Below are 12,507 nucleotides of genomic sequence, written 5' to 3'. Positions count from 1 at the left end.
CATTTTTCAAAACCTTAGTGTCCAGTTTAAAAACAAAGATTTTGCTTGTTGTGGCTTTGTTTTGATTTTTAATATTGTCAGTTTTTTCTCAGGGCCACCATCTTGCCAGAAGCCTCTGGTGTTGCTATGGCAGCAGAATGAGGGACCGGTGCTTGGTGCATAATATCGATGGAATTCAGAGATTATCCTCTTCCGAATATTATCCATGGGCAAGCAGGATGTTTTAATTTTGCAGAAGGCAGAGGTAGAACGAAGGGGTAGGGGAGGTGAGACTCGGAGCCACCCATGGTCCCCACACATCCGATTAGGCACTGATGGAGTCCTTCTTCCTATTAATCTCTGAGATCTGTCCCCTTAGCTGCTGTCCAGTCTCGGGGCACACTCGTGAGCCCTCTCGATGCTGAGCCCCTACCCTCCTCCCGTCAATCTCCACCCCACTTCCGGAAGGCTTTCCAAGATGCAAATTGCGTCACTTTCTTGTTTAAAATCCACTCACACTTTCCTTTTGCCTACGAAGCAAATTACTACTTTTGTGGCTTAGAATGCAAGACTTTTCTTGTTTTGGTTCCACTAATTTTATGGCATCGCCTCTGCTTCCTCCCTGAGGCTCTGGCCCAGCCAAATACAGTTTTTCCTTGAGTTGTTTCTGAGTGGACTTTTCTTGCCCTGCCCAGTAAGGCCGTGAGGGCCACACAGCTCGGTGCTCCCACCCGTCCTCAGCACTGTACCCACACCTCAGTGGTTTGTGTCTATTTCTTGTCCTGCCTTTCCTGCCAGATTCTGAGGTCCCTGAGGACAGCTGTTGAGTTTTCCCCCCAGGGGACCTCACACAATTGCCCAATAATGAGGTACACAATAGAATGGGAGACTTGGCAGGTTTTGTGCCCTTGGGGCCTGTCAGCAAGGAGGGAGGCCACACTCTAAAAGCCGCAGGGTGATTTAAGGCCTCCTCAAGGGCAAGGAGCCAGAGTAATGAGGGGCTGGTTGAGATGGACTAATCATGAGACAACCACCCCCCCAAGCACAGATTCCAAGAGCCAGTCTCCCCTTGCACCCCACTGGCTGCTCTCCATACTTCTACATACTAGTCCTCCCAAGATGGCAGGCGGCTTGGCGCCCTGCAGCCACACACGTAGCATGTGATACTTTATCCACTTCTTTGCTTCATTACTTCCTGCTCACCCGTCAAGACTCGTTGCAAATGAGAGCTCCCCTGGGAGGTGTTCCTTACTGCCCCTCTCCATGGAGCACAGCTTCTGGATCTTGGGGTTCCTACAGGATCTCAAGACCCCCAGGTCACTCTGAGATGGTTCTCTTCTAGATGACCCCTCCCTTCCCAGGGAACAAGGTCTCTGGAAGTCATGCATGTAGCTCACACGTGTGTAGCTCACACCTCGGGCAGGACTTCCTAGGAGCCCTCAGAGCATGCTGGGATATAGCATGTTCTATTCAGAAACTAAAACCCTTTGATCATTCAAGAAAAAAGTTGATGATGCCTCAGAACTGGCACCGGGCCTCAAAAGCTGCCTGGAATGGAGACAGCGTCCGGGACACATCTCCATCTCTCTTTTCCTGGGGTTCCAATGACCCCTGGCTTCCCTGGGCACATCTGTTTCCTTCCTCTCTCCTCGCCCCCTGTCCCTCCCAAATGCAGCTGTCTCCAGGCCAACTAGGAGGCTAACTATCCCCTCACTGCTCAGCGCTGCCTTCAGCCTCCGCCCTGCTGCTAAGGGAATAGTCTCAGGTCAACTGCCCTTCAAATCCCAGCCACACATGACACAGAAGGGCAGGTCACAGAACACCCCAGGTCGGTGAGGGAGGCCAGAGGTTCCAAAGACTCTCCCTCTTTGGGTACTTGTTATGGTGAGAAACGGCCGTTGCACGTAGGTGATGAATCACTGAATTCTACTCCCGAAACCAATATTGCACGGTATGGTAACTAAAGTTTAAATAAAAATCCGGAAAAAAGAAAACAAAAAAACAACCCTCGCCTTTGTCCCCAGGCGGCAGCTTATAGCCCTGCAGAGGGGCGCAGCGCCACCTGGTGGACCTTCCAGGTAGAGCTGCCCCATGTTCCCTCAGCCGCCAGCCTTCCGGCCGCAAATGCTGGGCCTCCCCAGGCCCCTGAGGTTTTCAAGCCCCGGCGTTCACCTCGCCTGGTGCTCCCCTGCTGAGCCGGACAGGACTCGTCCCTGCGGCACTGGAGGAATTTTCTCGGCCTGCTTGCTCCCTTCAAACCCCTTCAGAACAGGGGAACTCACGTTAAAACAAACAGGAAAGGGCAAGAGTCTAAAAGGGCTAAACTGTGGGGGGGGGGGGGGGGAAGAGGGAGCAGGGGGTGAGAGCGGGAGGAAGGAGGGCAGGCGCACATGGGGAGTGGCAGGCACCTCTTCTTTCTTCTGCCACCCCGAGTCCCACTCAAGCTGCGCACGTAGGGGTTTCCCTCAAAGGGAACGGCATTGGGTACAAAATGTGATACGACCCACTCTCACTGGCACCTTCCGTGGGCCAGACCCCGTCCTCTTGGGCCTCTCAACCATGAGACAGACATAAATACCCAACCAAGGTGAGCGCAGGGGTGAAGCTGGGCTTCTCAGCCTCGGCACTGCTTACATGGGACTGGGCCAGCCTTCGCTGTTGGGGGGGGGGGTGCCCTGTGCGTCGTGGGGTGTTTAGGAGCGCCCCTGACCCCTACCAGATGCTAGAAGCACCCCCTCTACCCCCTTGTGAGAACCCAAAGTGTCTCCTGACATCTCTGCGTGTCTCTTGGGGACAAAACGGCCTCTCGTTGAGAACCCCCGAGGTAAACGTCTTGGTCGCCGGCCGAAGGAGCCCTGCGCTGTGACCCGGAAGTGGATGGAGACAACAGAGGCATGAACACATCCCACCCAAGAACACCCAGGGCTCTGAGTGGTCGTGGCTTCCACACCGTGCTGACGCTGAAGGCCTGGACTTGCGAAGCTGTGACAGCACCACCTCCAAGAGACGTCAGGGCAGAATTTCTCCTCCGTTTTTGGTAGCACGTGACCCTTGTTACAGATGGAGATTCCACGTCCCTCCCCCAGCGTCCCTATGTGGCTTTGGGATACAATAAAGGTGGCCAAGCTGAGAGTGACTGATACACACGGGTTGTCTTTGCCTTCACGCCCGCCAGGCCCTCGTACAGAGTCTGGAGTTTTATTTCAGGGTCCCTGGAATGATCTGCTGACTTGAACAGGTGGAAATGTAAATCTGTTTTGGTGTACCTTTGGGGCCCTCACCCTGGTGACCTCATCTAACATCCATTATCTCCCACGGGCCCTGCCTCCATCACTTTGGGCGTTCCGGTTTCGACATCTGAATTGTGGGGGACCAACTTTCAGTCCATGGGTTCTGCCCTCTGATGCTTGGGAGGCCACTCCTGGATGCTGGACTCTTGGCTTACATGTGGCCCTCTTCCTCTGCCCCTACAGTACTTGGAAGGAAGGGAATGTTAATTTTCTCCTTCCTCAGTTTATCATCACTCCCCCCCACAGTAGGAGTAATGAGAGGTAGTGAGCGGTTCGGAAAGAGAGACCCTGAGGTGGCCACAAGGGCCACTGTCATCCAGGGCCACGGCTGCATACTGCTGGTGGGTTGTGCATTGGTAGAACTGTGGCCAAAACACATGAAGGAAGTTGAGAGATTCGGGGAGAAGCAGAGCGCTTCGGTCTCTGAGAGGAAGTTCCATAAAGGACCACCAGGTGGCAGCAAGTGAACAGAAATTTCCTAAGACTCCGTCCTAGCTCTGGGCCACCGGAATGGAAGGAACAGCATGAGCCTGGCGTGCGCTCTCCACCAGCCTGTGTCTCCACAGAAGAACATGGTCCTTCGTGGGTTTTGGCAGGTGCTCTGGGCCCCTCTGTGTGTATGTACAGACGCTAATTCCTGTACTTACTGGTTTTCACTGATGGCTCACGCCACCGTATACCTCTGACTCCCATAAACGCTAAGGAGAGGGCGTTCATAGCAGGGGCCCTGATCCAGGCTTCCTGGAGAGAATATTCCGGGCAGAGGAGAACTAGTGGCTCAGGCTTGTCTGAGCAGCAGAGCGGACAGCAGGGAAGCAGGAACAGGGGAGTGATGGGGATGGGGTTGGAGCTGACATGGAGGACGGTAGCAGCCAGACCCTGTGGGGCGGGAAGGCCTTGCTTCACCCTGGAGTGTCTCCTTTAAGGAATGTTAGAAGTGGCAGAAGGGCAAAGGAGGGCGTAGCCTCTTCCTCTGGAGTCCCCCCCACCCCCCTCCACCGTGAAAGAACGTTCTTTTTCCAGGGTGTGGAAGGTGTGTCGGACCTGACAAAGCCCTTCCACTGTGTGATTCTGTTCCTCTGTGGAAACAAAGAGCATCAGATTGCAATCGCTGTGCCATGATCTATTTATTCCTGAAAGTTTCTTTCCCTGACTCCATTTCCAGGCGAGTGAACTCTCTCCTGTGACTAAAATATGCCCTCTTGGCCTGGTTTACTGTAGACGTCGGGGCAAAAACCACTTCTCTAGGTACAGGAGGTAGACAGGGCCCTCTGAGCAGAGACCATGCCTGGGAGGCCCTTTGTGCCTTGGAGGAGACCAGGAATGTGGAGGCGAGAGGTGCTGAGGCCCCAGACTCCAGCACTGGCGTGTGTGGGACAACGAGCACGAAATCAGGTGGGGAACGGCACCCGAGAAAGGAGACCGAGTGGGTCGTAGACGAGCCTTGCCTTCCTTCCAGGTCTAAGGACTCTTGTACCTCTAACCCGTCTGGAATCTCCCGTCTAATCAGCCTGATGGGCTGCACTGCAACCAGTTCTAGGGCTAGCTCAGAGCGTGACTGAGGAAGTCGGCTGCAGAGAAGCGTGTCATGCCTTCCCCGGACAGAACCACAGGTCTGTCGCTCACCAGTGTTTGTGATCATCCGTGTTCCTTCTGCCCTGCAGAGGTATGCTGGCTGGCCGGGGCACAGGGCTGGTCCCTACCGCCCTTTATCAATAGAAGAGGGGACTCAATCTCATTCGTTTCATGCGGAATATTTGTTGGTAAATCCTCTAAATAAAGCCAAAGCTGGGGCTGAAAACGGTGCACTGGGTGTCGCAACATGGAGGCACGGCTGACCCTCGAGGGAGCCATTTCAGGGCGCAGTGGGAGCGGAAGCTGGTGGGCTTGGTGGAGGGATCCTCGTGGGGGGTGACGCCTAAGACAGGGCCCACTTCTGGGAGCTGGGGAAAGGCACTGGGGTCACCTATCAGGCATGGACCGAGGGCTCTTGGTGGGGAGAGGCTCTGCGAACATTTCTAGCCCGAATCTGGGAGCCTACCCACCACCCTCCAACCTTCTTACTGGACAGGGGTGAAGGCAGAGATAGGCTTCTCCCGCCTGGTCCCCCTCTGCTCACCGTGGGCTTCTAGATTCTCTGCCCCATCCTCAGATCCCGTATCGCCCGAATAGTTTTCATATCTACATGGGCTGCCCTCCTCCCTGCTGCCCCTCCCCACAAAAGGAGTGCTTCTGCACTTTGCTTTTTTTGCTTTACACATGCATATTTCACACAGAGACCTAGATGCACCATTTGAAACACATTGCAACTTGGTATTCACCAGCCAGTGGAACCTCCGTAACAAGCGTAAAAGGGCACCTGCAACGTCTCGTTGTAACCGACTACTGGGAACCATCGTGAGGACGCCCGGCTTCTCCAGAAACTACGGGGGTGGGGGGGTTATACCTGTACTTTCTTGGCGTCAGATGTCAGATCCTTGAATTACTCCAACCCCAAAGGCACTTGAATGTTGTAATTGTTAGCTACCTGCAAATGCAACGAGCCCTACATGTAGCCAGTGTTGGGAGACCCCGGGGCAGCACCAGAAGAGTCAAAACACAAGGACAGCTTCAGATGCCCCGGGGGGCGACACTATCTGCTGGGAGGGAGAAACAATGTCCCTCCATTCCAACTATGTTTTTTAAAATGGTTGGAAAACTTGATAAAAAAATAAAATATTTTTCAACTCTGAATCCGCTCTCATGGGGTAATAGTCACCTTTTGTTTTTAAGATACACCATCTTCAGGGCTCCTGGGTGGCTGGTTAAGCGTCCAGCTCTTGATCTCGGCTCAGGTCATGAGCTCACGGTTAGTGACCAACAGCGGACAGACCGCTTGGGACTCTCTCTCTCTCTCTCCCTCTCTCTGCTCCTCCTGTGCATGCTCTCCCTCTCCCTCTCTCTCTCAAAATAAATAAATAAACATAAGAAGAAAAAAAAAAGACACCCCATCCTCTCATTACTCCCGGGCCCCTGCTGTCCTAGTGCGAGACTGTGGTTCCCAGCCCTGGCTTCCCATTAGAATCACCTGGAAAGGTCTGACAATCTGCTGCACGGGCGAAGCCTCTGTCCCCCTCGTTTAGAATCTCTGAGGGTGTGACCCAGGCCTCTGCATCTTTAAGGGTTCCCATGTGATCACAGGTGCAGCCAAGTTTGAGAATCTGGGCCACGAGTCCCCATTTATTCCAAATGCCAGATCCGGCTTCCTTGGGTTCTTCTGTCACCAGGGTGGATCCCACTGGCCATCCCTGTTTTCCCCATCCTGTCCCTAGTCAGAGAGGAGACCGTGGTGGGTGAGAGCCCTCGTTCTAAATGAGTCAGCACCTTACTAATCCCAGAGCTTCAACAGTTAGAAGAGAGAAGTCTGTTCCCACCCATCTGCTCAAGATTTCCTGTCCCTTTCCTTTTTTTTTTTTTTTTTTAAATGTTTATTTTGAGAGAGAGTGCACGGTTGGGGGAGGAGAGAGAGGCGGGGAGAGAGAGAGAATCCCAAGCAGGCTCTGCACTGTCAGTACACAGCCTGACTCTGGGCTGAAACTCAAAAACCAGGAGATCATGACCTGAGCAGAAATCCAGAGTCAGATGCTTAACCCACCGAGCCACAGAAGTGCCCCTGTCTCTTTCCTCCTTAAACTAAATGCTTAGACCTTGGTTTTCTTTTGTCCTTAATCACTTGCTCTTGCAGTCATGAATGGAGAGCGCACACATGCTGATATGGATAGAGGTGTCATGCAAAAGTTCCAGAAATGGCAGGCCATTCAGGCGCCCCGAGCTCTGAGTTTGGCCCCTAATGCTGTCTTGTGGAGAAGGGCTCGTGAGGCCGGATCCTTATGCCGTCCAGGTTGGCCCTGACTTTTTCCAACAACGAAGTGTGTGTTTATTCTATGCCAGTGAGTCTCAGCCAAAGCGGTTCTGCTCGTTAGAGACAAGTGCAGGTATTTGTGGAGAGCTCTGTAGCTGTCACCATGATGAGGCAAAGCTGGCATCGTGCGGGTGCGGGCCAGGGACGCCAGGCGTCCTGCAATGGGCTGCCAGGAACTGTCCCCCGCGGCAGGACCTGGTAACGCCCCGCCCAACATTCATGCGAGCGAAAAACCTATTTACAACGATCTGCACCTGCAGGCCGATTCTGCTTTAAAAATAAGCTTTTAGGCATTCTCGGAAAGATGCAAAAAAATTTTTTTTCACTCAACAGAGTGTTGCGTCTGAAAAAAATATTCTCCGAGATAAACCCTAGGGGCTCCTCAGATTCGTGCGACCGTCCGTCAAGTCGGTGCCATGGGCTGGATGCATAAGCAGGGGCACGTCTCGGGTTCTCCTCTGTGCCTGGAGAATAGTAACGGAACCTCCCTCAGAGGACTGTTGAGAAGATTAAATGCGACATATAGAAAATTCTTAAGACAGAGCCAGACACACGTTGCACCTTCAATAAAGGTTAGGGTTGTTGTCTTTATCACGGATAACCGGACACTCGTCCCGCTCTTCCAAAGGCTTCCATCTGGCTGTGGAGAAGAAGTCAGACTGCGGGAGTCCAGAGGAGAGGCCTTTCACAGAGGTGACGGCATGTGGCCCTCTCTGGCACGACACACAACTTTTAATAGTGTTGCAGCGTTACAGAGGTTGCTTTTCTTTCGGCGTCGTGACCGCAACTCCTTCCAAAGTCAAGCAAAACAAAGACATTTGCACAGGAGAAAAGCCAGGGCCCTAGAATCATGGCTACTAAAGACCGGTCCTTTTGTGAGGTTGCATTTTCAGGGTCAGGAGAAGGTGCACCCCAAATCACCCTGCCCAGACTCCTCAGATGGGAGGAGTTGGTGTCCATTCCTGAGCTGAGCACCCAGGGCAAGACCCGTGAAGAGAAGCAGACACATCCGCTGGGCTCCAGAGCAGTTCTGGCCATGCCTGTCCCCCAGACCGCTTCCCGAGGGCCCCCCTCTGCAATTTGAACTAGCTTCTTCCCCTCTCCATGGCTCTGAAGATGCAAAAGCATTTGAGAGCGACCAAGAAATTTTCTTTGGAGGGGGAGCGGAGGAAGAAAGACTGCTTCAACCAAAAACTCAAAAGGTGGTATCGCAGAAGCAACCAGGTGATGTTGTTGGGGAAACGCACCATGGACCACAGGCCCCTGTGCAGTGATCTCTGCTCCAGAGAAGATCATGTCCAAAGATAATAAAGTGATTGCACGAGCCCTTTTGAGGAGAGAACGTCAGATCTGCCAGGGCTCGTGGCCGTCCAGCTGGAAACAAAAGCTCATCCTGATGACCTGAAGGCAAGAAGATCAAGTTATGCTCGGCACACTCCACCTAGAAGGCAGCGGAGCACATGAGGCAGACTTAGGCCAAATGCTTCATTTGTCGAAGTGCCTAGCGTTGGCGGCCAAGTCCTTGGTCCTTGTGTCTGTGAACGTATCAACAATAACTGCCGTCCGTTGCCTATCAAGGGCCAGGTATCATGCTAAGTGTTCTGCATGTATCACCTTTTATTTATTTATTTTTTAATGTTTATTTATTTTTGACAGAGAGAGAGACAGAGCATGAGTGGGCGAGGGGCAGAGACAGGGAGACACAGAATCTGAAACAGGCTCCAGGCTCCGAGCTGTCAGCACAGAGCCCGACGCGGGGCTCGAACCCACGGACCGAGAGATCATGACCTGGACCGACGTCGGTCGCTTAACCGACTGAGCCACCCAGGCGCCACTACCCTGTGGATTTTAACATAATGCAGTTGTTGAGTTGTTGTAGGACATTGACTGAAATGTCGGAACATTTTATACCTAAAAGCTGTAAGATGACGACTTTCCGGAGCCCTCCCCCAAACACGTGATTCATATAATGTTAACATGTAATTTACACAATGAGTGGACCTATAACATAGATCTGATAAAGGCATCCCAGATCTGTAAACTTGAAGCTTACGGACACCGACAACCAGGTGCTCAGGTAATACTCATTTTCTCTTTACATCAAACCAAGTCAAATATTTTGGAGGCCAAAATGAATATGAAGCAGTTTCCTGACACTGTTCTTGTCGATTCCATACTCCTGGTGGTATTTTTACCGACTGTTACCCACAGTGTAATGTTAGCTAGCGTATGTCTTTCTACACCAACAATATTTTTTGACACTGAGAACTCGAAAAAAATCATAGTGATAAAGATGCTTTATTTCTACTTGACTTCTACTGGAAATTTAAAAAGAAAAGGTAGAAAGAGCCCCTCTTGTAAACGAGGGTGGAAACTCTGGACCCAGGTTTGCTTTCTGTTAGCCAAACCTTGGTAAAGCCACAGAGGAGAGAGTCAGCAGGTTACATCAGAAGGCACCGCACTTGCAATGAATCGATCAGGAACTCATCATGAATCAGAGAAGGAGAGCTTTCTGAAAGCCAGTTCGTGTCCCGTTACACGTTACTTATAACGTCCTCAAAACCCAAACCATTTAACTTGGTAATAGTTATGTTTGTTCTTTGACTAGGAAGCAGTTCGAGTGACAAGGTACAAAAAATAATAAGCATGCAGCCCTTTATTGAGTTTTGCAAAGCCTCTGCTTATCGTTCTGTATATTACATGACTGTGTTATACAAATACACTTATTTACAAAAACACTCTATCTGTGCAAACTCGTTGCTTTTTAAAAATGCACGGGTATCCCCATTTCTGCCCATCCCAAGATATATTTTTAAAGCATGCATAAAAATTAACTTTGGTGTGCGAAAACTACTCTGTGCTGCCACATACGGTATTTTTTATTAGGTCTATTTATATATGTACAAAAGTTGATCAGTTTACAGAACCGTACAGAAGTGTACATGTTTAAAATCCACAATGCAAGAGTGTGGGTCACCAGGTCTCAGGAAACAAAGGAAGGGTTTAGATACTGGAAAGGAAACAACTAGAGAATCCCAATATGTTAAGAGAAAGAAACAAGAGAAAGAAAGAAAGAAAGAAAAGCAAAGAAAACTAGCTTGCTTGGGCTGCAAATTATTATACATAATTCTCACGGCAGTGCAATAGGTTTGATAAACTGCCTTCTACATATGCCTCGTGTCGGCTCGTGTAGAAGTTCACTGGCTTTTTGTCTAGCACGCTACTTTCAAATGTACAATGCTATAGTATCAAAATGTTTTTGGCAAAAAAGATCTTGAAAGGAACCATGACGTTCTGACAAAAATAGAAATCTGTAATAAAGCTAAATAACACCAAAATAAAAGGAAATATTATAGTATCTGTTTTACAATTTGTATAGATAGTCACACTTGTGTATTTCTCGGTTTCACGTCTAGTCTCCGTAATGAAAAATATTTTTGTACAAAACATACTAAAATTCTGGAATCATACATGTTTTACATGCTGAGTACATTTTCCTCCCCGTCTCTCACACACCCTTCTCTCCTGCCAGCCACTCTTTTCGTAACACATGCTTACTTCATTTGACAGGTATCGGCTATAGACAGTAAACACTATGTAATTACAATGGCAACGAAGAAAACAAACAAGCTTCACTGACATCTATTAATCCAGTATTTAGCACATACTTAGCATTAAGCCTCAAACAGTACGGCAATATGTTACATTCGCTTGGGAAAACAGTTGTGGAAGACTGTCGAAAAACATTTTTTGTGTGTTTTTTTAAAGGTAACTCCGACTTTCACCTAACAGGATTTGGCCTTTAAGAGGTTTCCTTGGCTGTGGATGGGGTGGCTTTGCTTGAACTTCCGTTCTGTGCCTTGTAGCTGGTGAGGCCGGGAGTGTGGATGGTCCTGATGCTCTTGGCACCTTGATTCAGTGAAGTGGGGGAGGCGGGGGAGGGCGGGGAGGAGGAGGAGGAGGAGGGGGAAGGGGCTGCTCGGCCGTTTTGAGTCTGCAGTGAGAATGAGAGATGGTGGCCTTTACCTGTATGAGTGGGGCTCTGAAACTTTAAGGAGCCATTAGAGACAGAGGGGATGAGGGAGGCAGAGGGAGCAGATCGTCCTGTTTGGGGGCTGAGAGGGTTAGAAGTAACCGGTGGTTTAGTAGCAGGTGGAATAGGCAAGTTAGAGCTGTCACCACTAGAAGAGGGCAGAGAACTGCTTTTCCCAGAGCTGGGAGAAAGGGCTGGAATCTTAGAAGCAGGTAAGGAGGGGAAAGTAGGCTTACAGTCCCCACCAGCTTTCTTAGCACTTCCATTAGCCTGCAAATAAAGATGGCGGGAGACAGTTTGTCAGAAAGCTGGTAACACGATCAAACCACAGGGTCTGGCAACACAGCCCTTCTGAGAATGACTAAATAAAAGAAACCAAATCAAACCAAACCAGTTCAAGGCCTGAGCTAAGTTCTTGTTGTGCTGCACTGGACCTGGGAGAGACCCCCAAAGTACAAGAACGGAGATGTGTAGAACGGGAGGAAAGGAAGAACGGCGTAGGTGAGAAGAGGCACACCATCCCGCTACCGTTCCCGGGTGCTAGGTCGGCCATGCGTCTGGGTGATTACTGGGGTGGGGCGGGGGCATCGTGACGGACAGTTAATGTGCCTCTAATGCAATGCAGTCAGCATATACGTTAGTACTGGTGACTTTCAGGGCAGCTCAAGGACAGGTCTGACTCGGTTTCCCGAGGTGTTCTGATGAACCACTACATTCACCCAAAGAAAAGCCGACGGGCCCGGCACCTTGTGTTAACAGTTAAACTTTGGAGTCACAAAGTAAAAGATGTTTTATTGCAAGCATGCAGAAGCGTGGTGAAAAGTTTAACGAAGGTTTTTAGACTTTCTTCATGCCCCAGATCCAGGGTGTCTACGTAAACCATATCTTACAAAGAAAACATGATATTTGGTATAAACTAAGTCAGTGACTTGCTTCTTAAACGCAACAGTGTCCATCCAAAATTGGGTTTAAGGTAAAACTACCTGACGGTATTGGCGGGGGTCCTGCAGTTTGGACTGCTTGCCAGGCTTGTCCAGGCTTCCGGGTCTGTTCTTGGAACTCATGGGGACCGGCATCCTGCTCGTCTGTGGGGTCCCGGTGGCGCCCTGTGGGAAGGAGCAGCGAGAGGGGAAGAGAAGGAGAAGCACGTGAGCGGATTGTCACGCAAGCTCTCCCACTGTGTGCAGAAGCTCAACGTGAGAAGCCACAGCCCTACATGCAGGACAGATCTAGGAGACGGACATCAGGAGACACCACTGGGGTTAATTTGAAGAATCAAACAGAATGAATCTGCTCCACTACTG

The 12,507-nt window shown here is 50.6% G+C and overlaps 1 protein-coding gene across 24 annotated transcripts in view; it reads right to left on the bottom strand.

Moving 5' to 3' along the window:
• Positions 1-9,799: 9,799 nt before the first annotated feature.
• Positions 9,800-12,507, bottom strand: part of KIAA1217 (KIAA1217 ortholog) — a 747,790-nt gene continuing 745,082 nt past the window's right edge. For 23 of the 24 annotated variants that reach the window (XM_053225397.1, XM_053225396.1, XM_027073642.2 and 20 more), the window contains 2 exons: positions 12,187-12,309; positions 9,800-11,473 (listed from right to left, as the gene is read on the bottom strand). In XM_053225397.1, coding sequence (XP_053081372.1) covers positions 10,973-11,473; positions 12,187-12,309 — 624 coding nt within the window. In that variant the 3' untranslated portion in view covers positions 9,800-10,972. Of the gene's footprint in view, positions 11,474-11,975; positions 12,310-12,507 lie in introns of those variants that run through there. The other variant, XM_053225403.1, reaches the window with a different exon arrangement.

Source organism: Acinonyx jubatus, chromosome B4 (genome assembly GCF_027475565.1).
Source record: "Acinonyx jubatus isolate Ajub_Pintada_27869175 chromosome B4, VMU_Ajub_asm_v1.0, whole genome shotgun sequence".
Taxonomy (NCBI): domain Eukaryota; kingdom Metazoa; phylum Chordata; class Mammalia; order Carnivora; family Felidae; genus Acinonyx; species Acinonyx jubatus.
The sequence above is the reverse complement of the archived record's forward strand: the minus strand, read 5'-3'. Positions and strand labels throughout refer to the sequence as shown.